A 17629-nucleotide genomic window follows, 5' to 3' on the forward strand; every position below is an offset into this window, starting at 1 on the left:
AAGACTATGGCATTGCAAAAGGGCAAGGGAAGGCATGGCGAGTAACATTTATTAAAACTTTGCAAAGCTGTATATGTAGAGATACATGTACTAAGACATGAAAGGTACATAGGAAATGAAATTATTTTAGGTCAGAAACACCCTTAAAGTTTAGTCCAGTGTTCCAGTTAACCCTGGACAATCTCAACAGACCTTTGGCTGAACTGTGGAGCAGAGTCTGAACAAGGTGTGCAAAGCAGGATCCCACATGTTTGCTCCATAAGATGCCAGTAAATGAGTCATCTCTTCTATAGCAGGCTGGCTTAGCTAGCTCCCCTCCAACTGCCTGGATTGTTGCAATCACTTAGTCACCAACCTTAGGGTAGAGGGCATGAAACCACTGGATAATACTTAGCTTTTAAATCTGCAAACGTGTCTTCTGATACACCAGATTATGTCCAGAAAATAGTTGGAACACTTTTCAACAGCAATCCAGGGCTGCCTGCACAGCCTTCTTGGCACCACTGTCTTTTCCAGAGCACAGACTTCCCACACTTCAGCACACCACTTACCTGATCAGAATCACTCCCCAAGGTCGGGATCCTGAATGCGCACCCTCTCCTGTTCCCTTTCCACATCAGAGCTCAGATTAGCTATGCGATCGCGCACATTTGAGTGAGCAAGATTGACCACCTAGGGCCCTTCCTTTCTTCTTTTCCTCCATCCCTCCAACTTTCCTTTTTCCTTTCCTTTCTTTCTTATATATATGAAGTGTTTTTTTGTTTTTTTTGTTTTTTTGGTTTTTTTTGGACAGGCAGAGTGGACAGTGAGAGAGAGACAGAGAGAAAGGTCTTCCTTTTTCATTGGTTCACCCCCCAATGGCCGCTGCAGCTGGCACACCGCGCTGATCCGATGGCAGGAGCCAGGTACTTCTGATCTCCCATGGGGTGCAGGGCCCAAGCACTTGGGCCATCCTCCACTGCACTCCCTGGCCACAGCAGAGAGCTGGCCTGGAAGAGGGGCAACCGGGACAGAATCCGGTGCCCCGACCAGGACTAGAATCCGGGGTGCCGGCGCTGCAGGCGGAGGAGTAGCCTAGTGAGCCACAGCGCCGGCCTGAAGTATTATTTTTTAAAAAGATGTAATTTCACCATGGAGACACAACAGTTACTGACAATCTCATATATTCCATTCAGACTTTTTCTTAACCCGATTATGTCTGGATAGTTCCATATCTGTCTAATGTGTGCTGCATTCTAGCTAGCACAGTGCTATCCAGGTGCAGCTCGACACCTCTTCCCCCAAAAAAGAAGCATAAAGAAAAGCCAGTAAGTGACAGTGAGTTATTCTAAAAATAAGGTTGAATTTCTCCTTCTGTAGCTTTTTAAACTTACATACTTTAATGCTTTAACTCCTGAGTTGTAAGATAGTCATACCTAGTTCATATATAGTTGGGAAATAGAAAGAAATCTATTTGTCCTGAAAAGTGAACTACTCATATCTTTTATCCATTATAAGATGTCTAAAATAGCAGGAAGGAACACATATATGATAGTCTTCATAATTATTTTCGTCACTACATAACATCCCATTTTGTTGGATGGTTAGGTTTCTTTCTTTTGAAGATTGATTTTATTTATTTGAAAGGCAGAGTTGGGGGGGGGGGGACAAAGAGATCATCCATCCACTAATTCACTCCCCAAATGGCCACAACAGCCAGGGCTGGGCCAGGCTGAAACCACAAGCCAGGAGCTTCCTCCAGGTCTCCCACTTAGGTGCAAGAGCCCAAGCATCTGGGCCATCTTCCACTGTTTTCCCAGGCACACCAGCAAGGGAGGTAGATAGAAAGTGGAGCAGCCAGGACTCAAACCAGTGCCAGTATGGAATGCCAGCATCATAAGTGGCTGCTTTACCCACTATGCCACAATGCCACCTCCATGTTAGATTTCTTTCTTTATCTTCTATGTGTAAACATGCAGTCATGTTTTCAAGCATACAGGGTTCTTATTTTAATTTTATATTTAGATACAATTCACCAGATTTGTTTCTATATTTCCTTTTTTTTAAGATTTATTTATTTATTTGAAAGTCAGAGTTACACAGAGAAAGAAGGGGAAGCAGAGAGAGAGAGAGAGAGAGAGAGAGAGAGAGAGGACTTCCGTCCACTGGTTCACTCCCCAGTCAGCCACGATAGCCAGAGCTGCGCCGATCCAAAGCCAGGAGCCAGTAGATTCTTCCAGGTCTCCCACACGTGTGCAGGGGCTCAAGGACTTGGGCCATCTTCTACTGTTTTCCCAGGCCAAGGCAGAAAGTTGGATCAGAAATGGAGCAGCCAGACTCGAACCAGTGCCCATATGGGATGCCGGCACTACAGGCAACGGCTTTACCTGCTACACCACAGCGCCAGCCTCTCTTACATTTCTTTTTCTTTTTTTAAAGATTTATTTATTTATTTCAAAATCAGAGTTACACAGAGAGAGAAGGAGAAACAGAAAGAGAGAGGTCTCCAGTCTACTGGTTCACTTCTCAGCTGGCTGCAATGGCAAAAGCTGCACCAATCCGAAACCAGGAGCCAGGAGTTTCTTCCAGGTCTCCCATGCGGGTGCAGGGGCCCAAGGACTTGGGTCATCTTCTACTGCTTTCCCAGGCCATAGCAGAGAGCTGGATCAGAAGTGGAGCAGCTAGGACTCGAACTGGCGCCCCTATGGGATGCCAGCACTACAGGCAGCGGCTTTACCTGCTGTTCCACAGCGCCAGTCCCCCATCTTAAATTTCTTTAGAGTAGTTTCCTAAAACTGGAATTTTTAATCAAAGAAACTTTTTCTTGATACACATTAGAAATGCAATTTAAAAAACCCTAAAAGTTTTTGCTTTTTGATTTAAGATTTTAATAGCCCTTTACAGAAAATCAAATGATCAACATTATAACATTAGACAGACCCTAGAAATAAGTACTTTGTAGTTTTTATTATGGTAAAAATATATATAACAAAAATTTACCATAACCATTTTTAAGGGTTCAAGTTAGCACAGGGGTACTTTAAAAAGTTCAAGGAAAAATTGAATTAACAGATAAGGGGGTTCTTTTGGTGCAGGTTTATTTTAAGTCCATGAAGGTATTTCCCGTACTTTTTGAAGTACCCTAATATTATTAAATATGCTTCATTGTTGGGCAACCATCTCCAGAAAGCAGCTTAACTCTTAGAAAAGCAGGTGGTCCAGAGGTGGGTGTTCGGCGTATGAGTTGAGACACCACTCAGGATGCCCACATGATGTTGGAGTACCTAGATTCAGATCCAGGCTCTGCTCCCAATTCCAGCATTTCTGTTCATGTGCACCCTAGAAGGTAGCAGTGGTGACTCAAGTATCTGGGTTCCTGTCATCTACTTGGGAGACCTGCATTGAGTTCCCGGCTGCCAGGCATTTGGGGTATGAATTCAAGTTCACTTGCTCTGAGTGTGCGTGTGTGTGTGTGTGTGTATGTCTGTCATTCAAATAAATATGCAGTTTTTTTAAGATGTTTATTTTGAAAGAGTTACATAGAGAAAGGTGGGTATTCCATCCACTGGTTCACTCCCCAAATGGCTGCAACGGCCAGGGCTGGGAAGCCAAAGCCAGGAGCCAAAAGCTTCTTCCGTGTCTCCCATATGTGTAGGGTGACCCAAACACTTGAGCCATCTTCTACTGATTTTCCCAGGCCATCAGCAGGGAGCTGGATTGGAAGCAGAGCAGCCAGGACTGGAACCGTTGCCTGTATGGGCTGCCAGTATCACAGGCGGCAAACCTACTATACCACAATGCTAGCCCCTAAATATGCATTTTAAAAGAAAGTAAGAGTAATTTGGCTAAAATGTGAGGGAAGTAGAAAGAATCTAAGAAAATGAATTTATTCTTTGGCATAAAAAGTTAGCTTTAGAACTAGGCACCCACGGTGCTGTGGCATAGTAGATAAAGCCACCACTTGCAATGCCAGCATCCCGTATGTGTGCCGGTTAGAGTCCTGGCTGCTCTACTTCCAATCCAGCTCTCTGCTATGGCCTGGGAAAGCAGTACAAGATGGCCCAAGTACTTGGGCCCCTGCACCCATGTGGGAGACCCAGAAGAAGCTCCTGGCTTCGGATCGGCGCAGCTCTGGCTGTTGTGGCCAATTGGGGGAGCGAACCAGTGGATGGAAGACTTTCTCTCTCTCTGCCTCTCCTACTGTCGCTCCCCCATTCGCGGAGGAACGACACTAAACCCTGCGCTGTTCTTTTGTCTGCTCGGCCCTTCCCGGGTTTGCTGCTGGTCCTTCCCGGGTTGGCTGCCAGCCCCTCCACCTCTGTGGAGGGGCGGCACCCCCTGCCACTTTCCCCCGCGGAGGAGCGGCACACTGCCGGCTGGCTCTCTCAGGGGCTGCTCAGGTGTTCCTTCAGATGTTCCTGGTGCATGTTGTCTCTCTCCTCCTTTATAGTCCTCTTCCACCAGTCCCAACTCTGCTGCCCACACACCGAGCACACTGCTCTCCTCCAATCAGGAGCAGGATCAGCTCCTGCAGCTTATCAAACTGATGAGGCAGCTGCGTAGAGGTTGTTTGGTCTCTCTCTCAGCACCATATTATGGGAGAGCAGATGCATAGAATAAGTCTTAATTCCAGTAACTTAGTCTAGTCTCAGTTGCTCCCCACACCTTCTCTCTGTGTGTAACTTTGACTTTCAAATAAATAAATAAATCTTTAAAAAAATAAACTAGGCACCCAGTTTAAAAGTGAGATATACCAGAGAGACATGAGTATAACATTCTTTCATTACAAATGCAGCTGTACAGACCTCACACAGCTGCATTCTGTATAGATAAAAATGTAAATGAAAAGTATAAAGATAAATACATGTTAGTACATATGTTATACTGAATAAAAAGATACATCTATTATCTCACAGCTAGGAATCAACAAGCTTTCATGTTTTATTGTTTTAGTTTTTTGTTATTGACTTTAAAAAGTAGCCACTATGTTCACAGCGTGACTTTTATTTCTTTCTCTGTGTTTATCTACTATTTTTTTTCATTTTTACAATGAATATGTTTTGCTTGCATAATGAAAAACAAATACCTATATCCACAAACTTGCACAGTCTGAAACCCCAACAGTATATACAAGGATGCTCCCAAAAGTTCATGGAAAATGAAATTAAAAGGTAAGCTTATTTCTCAGGAAAAAAATTTGAAATCCATGCATAATTTTCCTAATACACATTTTTGTGAATTTATTGAAGACCTCTTATATTACCTTTCAGTTACAGTGTGTTTCTTGGAGACTTCATTTACACCATTGTAATCATGCTACCCATGTATCATTGATTCCTCTTTAAACTTCAAGATTCATGGCCTTATAATTGTCTTTTATCTAGTGTGAAAGGCTCCTTCAAGTTCCAGCCTACCAGTGCTATATTTAGATTCTCGGAATGACAGGATTCTCATGCTAAGTAATCTATCTGGAGAGAGCAGGAGGCTTGCCCTTCTAGGAAAACCCCTAGGCCCTACAGGAGGGCCCTTTCTAGCAATACTGACACATTAGACTGATCTTCTTGACCCACGCAGCCTTGTAGGTGTTGGGCCTTAACTAACTGTACCCTTAAATCTTACTTATTGAAAATATTACTGTTTTTCCTATAGTACTTTGCCTAATTCTCTGCATCTTTATCCACAGAACTTCAAGGTAGAATTTGCTTTAAATTGTGAGTTTGTTCCTGTTGAATTTCATGATATCCGACAAGTGAAAACCAGTTTTAAAAAGCTGATGAGGGCTTGTATCCCAAGCACCATTCCTACTGACTCAGAAGTGACCTTCCTAAAAGCCCTGGGAGACTCCGAGTGGTTCCCACAGGTAACTTCTAGAACTCTAGAGCAGCGTGTGTTATAACTCAAGGAAAGAGAAGAGGCTGAAATAGAAATACAGAACCCATATTTAGGAAAAGAATATGGGGCCTGCGTTGTGGCATAGCACGTGAGGCCACTGCTTGCAATGCCAGCAGCATATATCCGAGTGCTGGCTCCAGTCCTGGCTACTCCTCTTCCAATGCAGCTTCCTGTAAATGTGAATGTGTGTGGGAAAATGAAGGATTATGTTCCACGCACCTGGGCCCTGCCACCCATGTGGAGACCAGAATGGAATTCCTGGCTTTGACCTGGCCCAGACCTGGCTATTTAGTGAACCAGTGAATGGAAGATCTCCTTCTCCCTCTCTCTCTCGCTCTCTCTCTCTCCCTCTCTCCCTCTCCCTCTCCCTCCTTTCCCTCCTTCCCTCCTTCCTTCCTTCCCTCCTTCCCTCCTTCCCTTCTTCTCTCTGCCTTTCAAATAAATAAATAAAATCTTTTTGAAAAGAGTTAGTTTTTCCCCACTGCTCACCATTCTCCCCCACCCCCTTACTGTACACCCTCCTGTAAAGGCCTTTCAGTGTCAGGAAAGCACAGGCGGCAAGGACTGGCATTCTTGATCACTGGGTTATTTCCTCTGCAACTGAAAGTTGGCAATTCGTAGGATGCTTAGGAGGAGACAATTATTTGCAGGTGGAAACTTTCTGATTTACAATAAATCTAATCACCATATATTTACAAGGCTCATGATCTGTTGTCAACACAGTGAGGATCTAGGAATCTGGGACAGAACAGGATTTCTGCGTAACTCTAAGAGCCTTTTCCTGTTAACTTCCTCACATTCATTCACATCTTGGCCTATTCCATATCTCTATGTTTATTTCCTTTTAAGAGACATGGTTTGATCTTTTCTTTGTTTGTTTTCATTTTTATTAAACAGAGAGACAGAAGGAGATCTATTGACTCATTCACTTCCCAATGTCTGCAACAGCCAGGGCTGGGCAAGCTGAGCCAGGAGCCCAGGACTCAGTCCAGATCATCTGTGTGAGTGGCAGGGACCCAAGTATTTGAGACATGACCTGCTGCCTCTGAGGATCCACGTAACAGGCAACTACATGGGAAGCAGAGTAGCTGGGACTCAAACCAGGCACTCTGATATGGGATGTGGGTGTCCCATGTGGCATTTTATGCACTGTGCCACAATGCCGCCTGACGTCTCAAGATTTTAAATTCACCTTCAAACCAGCCATGAAAGGCACACTGGGTACCCCAAATATATCCATCTTTCATCTATGTTTACTTTGGGATGTATTTAATTGAAGTTTTATTGAGTAATGAAAGGGGAATACATATGTCAGCACACAGAAACCTACATTTCTTCCAGCCTACAGAAAGAAAGGTATTCATGACATGCCTATTTAGGCACTATTGCAGTATAGCCTTCATCCTTGTCTTCAGGTTTCTGGTGCTAAGTCCATTATTTCTCCTCAGCCTGCAAGAATTCCCAGGTCCTCTGTTCCCTTCCTTCCCCCATCTACCTCTCCTCTACCTCTGTGCATACTCTTGAAGTGGAAAGGGGGTTGTTTCCCACAATACTTTGGACTAAACGCAAAAAAGGAAATTACGTCAGTACCCAGAGTAGTACATTGTTTTGTTTTGATTTAAGATTTATTTATTTCCTGTAGGGAGAGGCAGAACAGGGAGAGGGAGAGTCCATCCACTGATTCATTCCCCCAATAGCCATAACAACCAGGTTGGAGCCAGGAGCTAGAACCTCCATCCTGGTTTCCCACATGGGTGGCAGGGACCCAGATACTTGGGCCATCTTCCACTGCTTTCCCAGGCATATTGGCAGGGAACTAGATCAGAAGCAGAGCAGCCGGAACTCGAATTTGAACTCTGATGCAGGTTGCCTTCATTGTAAGCAGCAGCTTAATCCACTGCACCACCAGCCCCACACAGAGCAGTGACTGATTTGAAAACAAACACAGCCACATACATACACAAGTGGCTATAACTATATATCAACACTGTATTCAGGCAATTGCCTGAATTATTAAGGCAATTTAGGATACTTTAAGTACTGCAGAGTTGATCAAAACTTCCTTCTGTCACCCAGCCCCAAACTATCCTCACCACCCAATATTTCTTCTCATTTATTTATTTCTGGCACATTCTGTGCTCTGCTTCTTGCTGAACAGTGGACCTGTACCAGAGATAAGAGACTAAAGACCATAGAAAATATTACCACCGTTGGGATATTGGCATTTTAAAAGTTAACTCTTAGAGCAAATGCTAAGCCCAGGAGAATTCAGGCTTGGTGGTAGCTACATTCTAGCAACAGTAAGTAAGGAGCTTCCCACTGTTGGGTAGAACTTGTACCTTGCTGTTTTCCCCAAATTATTTCATTCTAAGGGGTCTGTTTCTATATGAGGAGGGTTTGTTTTTGAGTTGTGTTGGATCCATACTGCAAATTATGTCTCATGGTATTTATAACATTTTTTATTAAACCAGAATGTTACATGTTGGTCTTAAAGTCTATATGCTGTACTCATAATCTAATTTTTAAAGACTTATTTATTTGAAAGGTAGAGTTACAGAGAGAGACAGAGAGACAGAGATCTTCCATCTGCTGGTTCATTCCCCAGATGGCTACAATTGCTGGGCCTGGCCCAGGCCAAAGCCAGGAGCCAGGAGCTTCATCCAGGTCTCCCATGTGGGTGGCAGGGGACCAAGCACTAGTGCCGTACTCCACTGCTTTTCCCAGGCCGTTAGTAGGGAGCTGGACAGAAGTGGAGCAGCCAGGACTTGAAACAGCTCCCATATGGGATCCAGCACTGCAGGCAGTGGCTTTACCCACTATACCACAACACTTGGCCCCAGTCTGATTGTTTAATAAGTACTTTTATTCAGTTGGCATGGCTTAAAGAACTGAGCACAGGAGTGGGCATTTGTCCTAGCAGTTAGGATGCCTACATCCCATATCAGAGTGTCTGGTTTCCCACTCCCAATTCCAGCTTCCTTCTAGTGCAGACCCTAGAAGCCAGCAGTGGTCGTTCTAGCAGCTGGGTCTTTGCCACCAACACAGGTGCTCTGGATTGAGTTCCCAGGTCCAAGCTCTGGCCTGGCCCTGCTGCTGCTGTTTTGAGCATTTGGGGAATGAACCAGCAGATGGGAACTCTTTCTCTGTGTGTCTCTCTGCTCCTCAAAATTTTTAAATTCTAAAAAAAAAAAAAAAAAAAAAAATTGAACATAAATAGAGGTTTTCTTCCCATTTGATACACAGTTCAGACAAATAGGAGTATCTTTTGTTTAACATGATTTATTACCATAAAATTCATCCTCTTAATGGATACTATTCAGTGCTTTTTACTATATTCACAGATGTGCAGTCATCACTAGCTCCATAAAAATTAAGAGTATCTGAAATAGAACTGACTACATCATGGAAAACTAACTGTAAATCTGATAACTAGGTTGAGAAGACTAACAACCTTGTCTTTTCCACTCTGGCATTGTAGCTCTTTTGCTTTGGGGGAAATTAAGTAAGGTCATTTTATTTCAGTAGATAGCACTTAAACACATTGTTTGAAAATATGTCTACTTTTAAAATACATCAGTTTCTCCTTAATTTCACAACAACTCTAAGTATTTAAAATATTATGTGGTTCTTTTGCCCAAGTGTTTTATCCCAGCTTGTTTGGTTGTTGATAGCAAGTCTGTCCTCTTTGTTGAGAAAGTGCTTAGCCTGATTGTGGTCCTTTCTCCTGTCTCTTAGCTTCACAGGATAATGCAGCTGGCTGTGGTGGTATCAGAAGTGCTTGAGAATGGTTCCTCAGCCTTGGTCTGTTTGGAAGAAGGTTGGGACATCACTGCACAAGTAAACTATTAAACATTTTTTAATACATTCTTATATTTATATCTCAATTTGGTTGTTCTTAAGTTCTGCAGATGAATATTTTGCCAGGTTACTGTTTATGCACAGAGAAAATCCTCTGTTAAAACACCTACCTGTTATCCATCAAGAAACTATGTGCAAGGAGCTGTAGTCGAAGGCACCAGGCTCCTACACCCACAGATGCACCATGCAAGCTTTCATACAGAGCCCTTGACCAATAGTGTGGGACATGGACCATCCCGCCTGTGTTTGTCAGTCCTTTCCCTAGCAGTATGTAAGCCCCTCTCCTACTCACTTGAGTGAAAAGGAAAAGTATGAGCACAGACTACATTAAGACATCAATCTACACCTCCAGGTTTTAATTGATCCCCTGGCCTCATTAATTAATTAATCTTAGAAAAAGCCACAGTTAGCAAACTGGCCAGTAAAGGATTCCAACATTAATTCCCTGAAAGAAAACATGCAGCCAGTAACTATATGAGAAACACAGAATGAATTTTGAGTTTTAGTTTTTACTGGAAAGTTTGCAGAATTCATTTCATTGGCTATCCTGGAGCACTTAGTGAGCAGATTTGCTAGCTAAATAACTTTGCTTGCGATTTAACTATTATCAAGAGGAAGTGCTTTTATATTAGTCAGCGAGACTTTTTCAGGATTGAAATTAATGCTGTACCCATCTACTTGTGCTCTAGGTAACATCCCTGATTCAGGTACTCAGTGATCCCTTTTATAGAACACTCGAAGGCTTCCGGATGTTGGTTGAAAAAGAATGGCTCTCCTTTGGTCATAAATTCAGTCAGCGGAGCAGCTTGACCCTCAACTGTCAGGGTAGTGGTTTTGCTCCAATCTTCTTACAGTTCTTAGACTGTGTACACCAGGTAAGTGTAGCAGGCTTAAACTGACTTAACTATGAAGGAAAGAAAATGTACTAGCATTTATTGAGCCTTGAAACCTGTGCTAGTTACCTTCCTGTAATAACTGTGAGTAAATCATCCATAGGACATGCTTGAATCCCAGCAGTAGACCCCTGGGAATGGAAAAGAAAAAGAGCTAGCTGGTTTTTGAAATTAGGATCATTGAGCTGGCTGAAGAGTATCCCTCAAGTGAGGATGCCAGCACTCAAATTCACATCTCAAAGAGGAAGAGCAGGTGTGAGCTTGCTCTCCAAGAAGATTTAGACAAGAGTAGAACAGCAGAAACCTATAGGTAGGCAGGGCCTGAAGTCTAGCAAATGATCTGCCCAGTTTGGTAGGGCCCTAGGTTGTGCCTAGGAACAAAGGCTGTAGAGCCTAACCCCTGGAGAAGTAATCAGAGCCCCAGTAGCATGTGGAGTTGAGAACACTGGCTGAGTTCTACTGGGGTGACTTAGCGCCAACCAAGAGGCCAGACAGAAGCCTAAGTGTATAATCCATTCACAGCCAGTGAGGGTGGGAGAGATGTGAGTGCTCCAGTCTCCCTTCTTCATTCCTCGCAGGCACATCAGTTACGGGACCTCTTAATGGTGCCTTGGTCAGGCTTGGGCTGGAGAATCAGATGGCGCCTAGTTTGCAAGCTGAAGGCTAACTTGGCCTGGGAAAAGCAGCTTGACACTTCCAGCCTTGTTTCATCTGTGTCACAACCCCATGGGTAGATGAATGGATTCTGGCATGTCAAACATGTTTGTGGGAACAATGAGTCTCTTTAAAATACATTGGCTTTGAGTATCTGTTTAGAAGAAAATGTAGAAATAATTTCAGGAACCAAACTTGGAACTAGGTCTTCTGAGGAGGCCAAGTTGGTATGTGGTTGTTTTGATTTGTTTTTATTCTGTTAATCATTTTCTTAAGTAACAGCTTTATTGAACTTTGATTTATATTTCAACTTAAAGTGTACAACTCAGTAGTTTTTTAATATATTCACAGACCTGTGAATTGCCACAATTTTAGAATATTTTACCACCAAAAAAATTAGCTGTGGCTTTCCATACCCTCATCTTCTCCCCCCACCCCTCACCCCCCCACCTCCCCCACCCTGTACACACACACACACAAACACGCACGAGGTTGATTTTGATTGTACCAGTTTACTTAATAAAGGCCTGTTGACTCGTTGTATCCTGTCGCCCAAGCAACATTTGAAGTAGTAGTCACAAGGTTGAGCTTGTGCTTTGCAGCTAAATTGTATATTTGTTTTCTGTTTTTCTTCAGATTCCTTTTGGCAAATAGATGAGGGAGAAATCTAGAGACCATTGTCTGAGAGACAGAAAGCTTAGCTGAGGCCACAGAAGGGAAGCAGGCATCTCTTGTCACTTGTCTGCATAAGAGCATGAGTTCTTTATGAAAGCATTTCTTGTTTATGCTTTCCAAGTGCCCTAGGCCATCTCCTGCCTCTGTGTACCACTACCTAACAATAATTATTAATGTGTACTGAGTGCTTGCTGTGCGCACTGCACAAAGCACTATATGTTGTTTGTTATTTCATTTCATGGTGCTTTCTAAGTAATCTTTTCAACTTTTCCTGACCCCCCCCATGTGTATTACTAATAAGTCATGTGCAGACTTCTCTGGTAGCATCTATAACACTAGAGTAGTATATTTTAGCTGAGATTTCTTGGAAACAGGGTCTCTGTCATATCAGTCATTATATCCCTAGAATCTAACAGTCTGCAATAAAAGAGGTCTTCAAAAAGTTCACAGAAAATGCATACTATGAAAAATATTATTAAGGGATCTCAAACTTTCTTGCTCCAAAACAAACTTAGCTTGCTTGCTTATTTATTTATTTATTTATTTGAGAGATATTGGGGCACAGAGCTCCCATCTGCTCATTCAGTCCTTAGATGCCACAGTTGCTGAGGCTGGGCCAGCTGCACACTCAATCCAGGTCTCCCACATGGGTGGCAGGGACCCGACTACTTGAGCCATCATTGCTGCCTCCTAGGATCTACACTGGCAGGAAGCTGGAATTGGCAGCACATGCCTGGACTCAAACCCAGGCACTCTGTAGGGAGTAACAGGTTTCTCAGTTGGGAGCTTAATCTCTAGCCAAATGCTCAGCCCAGTTTAGCATTAAATAAGACTCATATAATCAACTTTCTTTTTTCTTCTTAAAAATTTATTTATTTACTTGAAAGTCAGAGTTACAAGAAGAAAGAAGGAGAGACAGAGAGGGAGGTTTTCCATCTGCTGGTTCACTCACCAATTGGCTGTAATGGCTGGAGCTGTGCCAATCCGAAGTCAGGAGCCAGGAGTTTCTTCCAGGTCTTGGGCCATCTTCTGCTTTCCCAGGCCATAGCAGAGAGCTGGATTGGAAGTAGAGCAGCCGGGACCCAAACTGGCACCCATAACCTTACCTGCCACACCACAGTGCCGGCCCCATTAACTTTCAATAAATAGGTAGTATCAGTGAATAAATATGAACATTGAATAAATGCAAATCTTGTTCATGCTGTCACCATTCTGCAACAAAACCATCCAGAGTATTCTAAGGAGAATTGCTAACATGTCTTCTGAAAGCTTAAATACAAGAATGTTATTCTCCTTTGTAAAAACCTTCAGTGTCTTCGCATTTTCTAAAGAGTTTCTCATCCTCATATTGAATTGGAATTCGTAACAGTCATTGACTTGCTTTGGGAAAGAGAAACTCTTGTTTCTATAGCCCATCTTAGGGAGGGAGTTATAAGCCAGGAACCATAGACAAAAACCAAAAAAAAAAATATATATATATATATATATATAATATCACAAATATAAAATATAATACCTATAATGGCAACCACTAAAAATCAAGCTACATAGATAACACTCAAGGGGCAGGCATTTAGCCTAGCAGTTAGTACATCCATATCAGAGCCAGTGTTGTGGCACAAGAACCCACCAAGGGCAGCAGATGATGGCTCAAGGACTTTAGTCCTGGCCAACCGTGTGGAATACCTATATGGAGTTCCTGGCTCTTGGCTTCAGCCTGGCTGTTGTAGCATTTGGAGAGAGAAGCAGCAGATGGAAGATATCTTTCTCTCTCTTTCTCTCTCTTTCTCGGTCACTCTTCCTTTCAAAGAAATAAATAAATATTAAAAAAAAAAAAAGGCGGGGGGGCGGGGACTGGCTCCTGCTTCTGGCTTCCTACTAATACAGACCCTGGGAGATAGCAGCAATGACTCAAGTAACTGAGTTCTCGTCACCCTGTGTAAGATCTGAATTCAGTTCCCAAATGCCAGCTTCAGTCTCATCTGGCCCAGCCCTTAAGGACAGTTGAAGAGTGAACCAGCAGACAGAAACTCACTCTGTCTCTTTATCTCTCAAATAATTTTTTAATAAAGAGATATACTTTTAAAAGATCCAATGTAATTCTGAAAATCTTAAAGTAACCACATAAAGCAAACAAAAATAGATGACAAAAAAGTAAAATGCCAGCCTTGGGGCTACCATTGTGGTGTAGCGAGTAGTGCTACCACTTGTGATGCCAGCATCCCATATGGGTGCTGATTCGTATGCCAGCTGCTCTACTTCCAATCTATCTCCATGACAATGGCCTGGGAAAGCAGTGAAAGATGGCCCAGTTGTTTGGGCCCCTGCACCCATGTGGGAGACCTGAAAGAAATCTTGGCTCCTGGCTTCATTCTGGCCCAGCCCAGCCATTGAGGCCATCTGGGAAGTGAACCAGCAGATGAAAGATCTCTCTGCTTCTGCCTCTCTCTTTGTCACTCCAACTTTCAAATATATAAATAAATCTTTTTTAAAAAAATGATAAGCTTAAGCCCTAACGTTATCAAGGGTTATATATATATATATATATATATTTTTTTTTTTTTTTTTTTTTGACAGGCAGAGTGGACAGTGAGAGAGAGAGACAGAGAGAAAGGTCTTCCTTTGCCGTTGGTTCACCCTCCAATGGCCGCCGCGGCCGGCGCGCTGCGGCCGGCGCACCGTGCTGATCCGATGGCAGGAGCCAGGAGCCAGGTGCTTTTCCTGGTCTCCCATGGGGTGCAGGGCCCAAGCACCTGGGCCATCCTCCACTGCACTCCCTGGCCACAGCAGAGGGCTGGCCTGGAAGAGGGACAACCGGGACAGAATCCGGCGCCCCGACCGGGACTAGAACCCGGTGTGCCGGCGCCGCTAGGCGGAGGATTAGCCTAGTGAGCCGCGGCGCCGGCCTAGGGTTATATTAAATGTAACTGTTTTCAGTATATCATGATCTAACTACGTGCTGTTTATAAGAACTTCACTTCATATCTAAGTATTATTCAAAGCATCTTTATTTATAGTAACCAAAAACTGGGGTTGAGGGTGGCGAGTATGTTCTGCAATAGGTAAACAGATAAACAATACCATGGACTACAACTGAACCATAAAAAAAAAAAAAAAAAACTATTGATGCAACAACTTCAATAGATCTCAAGTACAGTATCTGGAATTGAGGGAGAGAAACAATCTCAAAGGGTCATTTCATGTATGATTCCACTTATATAACATCCTCCTAAATGACAGGATTGTAGAGACAGAGAAGAAATTCTTGGTTGCCAGGAGTTTGATATAATGGGGAAAAGTGGATGTAACTGTAAAGGATTAGCCTGAAAAACAACACCATTGTCTGTCAGCTGGTGAACAGATAAACAAATTCATGTGATGGAATACTAAGCAAGCAAAATAAATATTAGTGTATACCACATACTATATAGGTTCTTTTTTTAAAGATTATTTATTTTTATTTATTTGAAAGGCAGAGCTAGAAAAATCTTCAATCTGCTGGTTCACTCCCCAAATGGCCACAACAGCCATGGCTGAGCCAGGCTGAAGCCAGGAGCCTGAAGTCTCTTCTGGGTCTCCCACATGGGTGCAGAGGCCTAAGCCCTTTGGCCATGTTCTGCCTGTTTTCCCAGGCACATTAGTAGGGAGCTGTATCAGAAGTGCACAATCAGGATTCAAACTGGCGCCTGTATGGGATGCCAGCGTCCCAAGTGGAGACTTAAATTGCTACACCACAAGCCGGTCACTATATGAAATTTTTTGAAAAAAGAAAAAAGGCAAAACTGTAGTGCTGAAAGCAAATGAGTAGTTGCCTGGGCTCTGGGGTCAGGAGAAGATGGACCACAAATGACTTGGCAAACTTGGAAATCAAGGCACTGTTTGGTATCTTGACTGTGGTAGCAATTACACAGCTATGTACAGTACCAAAATTAATCAAACTATACATTTAACATAGGAGAATTTTATTACATGTAAATGATACTTCAATAAACTGGAATGTATTTTTTCACTAGAAAATCTACCATCTTAGTACATTGAAGTTGCAAAAAAAAAAAAAAAACAGCAGCTATCTGGTTTCTCCAGAGAAGGATTTGTCAAGTCTGGTGCCCAGAGTGTACTTAGAAGCCTGGCTTCCTGCTTCCTGGAAGCAGGGCAGGAAATGGGTCCAGGGAGACCCAAGTTCAGTGTGCAGACCTGTAGTTTTTTCCATCTTATTTTCAATCTCAAATCTTATCACTAACCTAGCTGTGCCTGGTATGCCCAAGTCCAGAGCTTATCAACTTTGTTTTGTCCAGAAAATAAACCTCTAATCTCTTGCTCTAATCATGTGACTACATGGAGTAGGAAAGGCCTGGGATCTAGTCATTGCCTCTGTAGACTTCCAGCTAGTCCCCATTTTAGCCCCATCTCACCCCTGTCTTACTCAGTATTGGGCCTCTGTGTCCTGAGACCTTCTGGACATACAGGGCAAACAGTTCCATTCACAAATAGTTTTTCTCCTGCAGCTATCCCAGTGCAGTGTCCCATCATCTGTCATTTACTGCCACTCTCCCTTCAGTTTTCCACCTTTTCAAAAATTGAATTGTTTTGGCCTGCTACCATGCCCTCTCCCATTCTCCTCACTCCCTTTTGCTTTTTGTTTTTTTGTTTTATAGCTCCTAAAAATTTCGTTTATTTAATGGGAGAAGGATCTGGGGGAGACTGAGTTTGCATTGCTTAATTTGGCTTAAGTTAAATGTGTACTAAAAATATTGTGTATCATTGTTCAACTTCACAATTCTGCATAGCTAAAAATTACAGTCAGCAAAAGAATACACTCAACAAGCAGTAAGACATCCTGTTGTCATAGGTGGGAACATCACTGTGTCCCAAGCACAATGTTCTAGGATTATAATGCTGTAGATGCTTCTGTTTCATCGTTGGGGGAAAGGTAGGGCGGGAATATGTAGAGACTGGAATATTGGAAAGTAATCTGTGTTCTGTGAACACCCCTTAGGTAGTATGAGTAAAGCAAATTAACATAAAATGAGATATGTTACATTCCTGTTACCTTTAAAATACATACATTGCAACAGATGCTTAAATTACAAGTTACATAAAGCAACTTGGATAAGAGTTTAATTTCTGTTATCTGTTTATTTTAAATAGTTAAAATTCAAATGCTTCCTGTAAACCAGTTCTGAAATCAAAAACAGAAGTTGACTTTTAGCAAAAGCTCAATTATTTATACATGAATCATTCACAAACTGTAGGAAGCAATAGTTTCAGGGTCTAAAGACCCCATTAGTATGATTTCAAATATAGATGTACCACATTGAAACATTTTTAATTAAAACAGATTTTTTTCAGATTGTTGACCCATACATCATATACAATAACTAGCAAGCAGACAGGTTATGGCAAAGCAAATGTATGACCTTAATTGCAGTATTTAAAGGATGCTTGGCCACAACAGGTATCAGCTTTGGTGAAGCAAATTATTCTGTGCTGAAAGGAATTGTTTATTCATTCAAAAACAGAGGAGTCTAAGAAGACTATAGTTAACAAATAGTGACTCTTGCTGACTTAATTATAAGGTAGTGTTTCATCATCACCTACTTACTGCTTTGGGACATTAGAAAATGCCTTCTTTGGATGACTTTCAAGTGAACACTAGTGCTGTACATGACTCTAGCTTT

General features: G+C 42.6%; 1 protein-coding gene across 10 annotated transcripts in view; it reads left to right on the plus strand.

Moving 5' to 3' along the window:
- SBF2 (SET binding factor 2) overlaps positions 1-17629 on the plus strand; it is a 517136-nt gene that overhangs the window by 474310 nt on the left and 25197 nt on the right. For all 10 annotated transcript variants that reach the window (XR_016231409.1, XR_016231408.1, XM_089328918.1 and 7 more), the window contains 3 exons: positions 5663-5839; positions 9607-9708; positions 10419-10604. Coding sequence is in view for 8 of the 10 variants with exons in the window: in XM_089328918.1 (XP_089185044.1) it covers positions 5663-5839; positions 9607-9708; positions 10419-10604 (465 nt within the window). In the remaining 2 variants the exon portion in view is untranslated. The remainder of the gene's footprint in view (positions 1-5662; positions 5840-9606; positions 9709-10418; positions 10605-17629) is intronic.

The sequence above is a fragment of the Oryctolagus cuniculus genome, chromosome 1, assembly GCF_051225735.1.
Source record: "Oryctolagus cuniculus isolate XC-2025 breed Fujian yellow rabbit chromosome 1, ASM5122573v1, whole genome shotgun sequence".
Taxonomy (NCBI): domain Eukaryota; kingdom Metazoa; phylum Chordata; class Mammalia; order Lagomorpha; family Leporidae; genus Oryctolagus; species Oryctolagus cuniculus.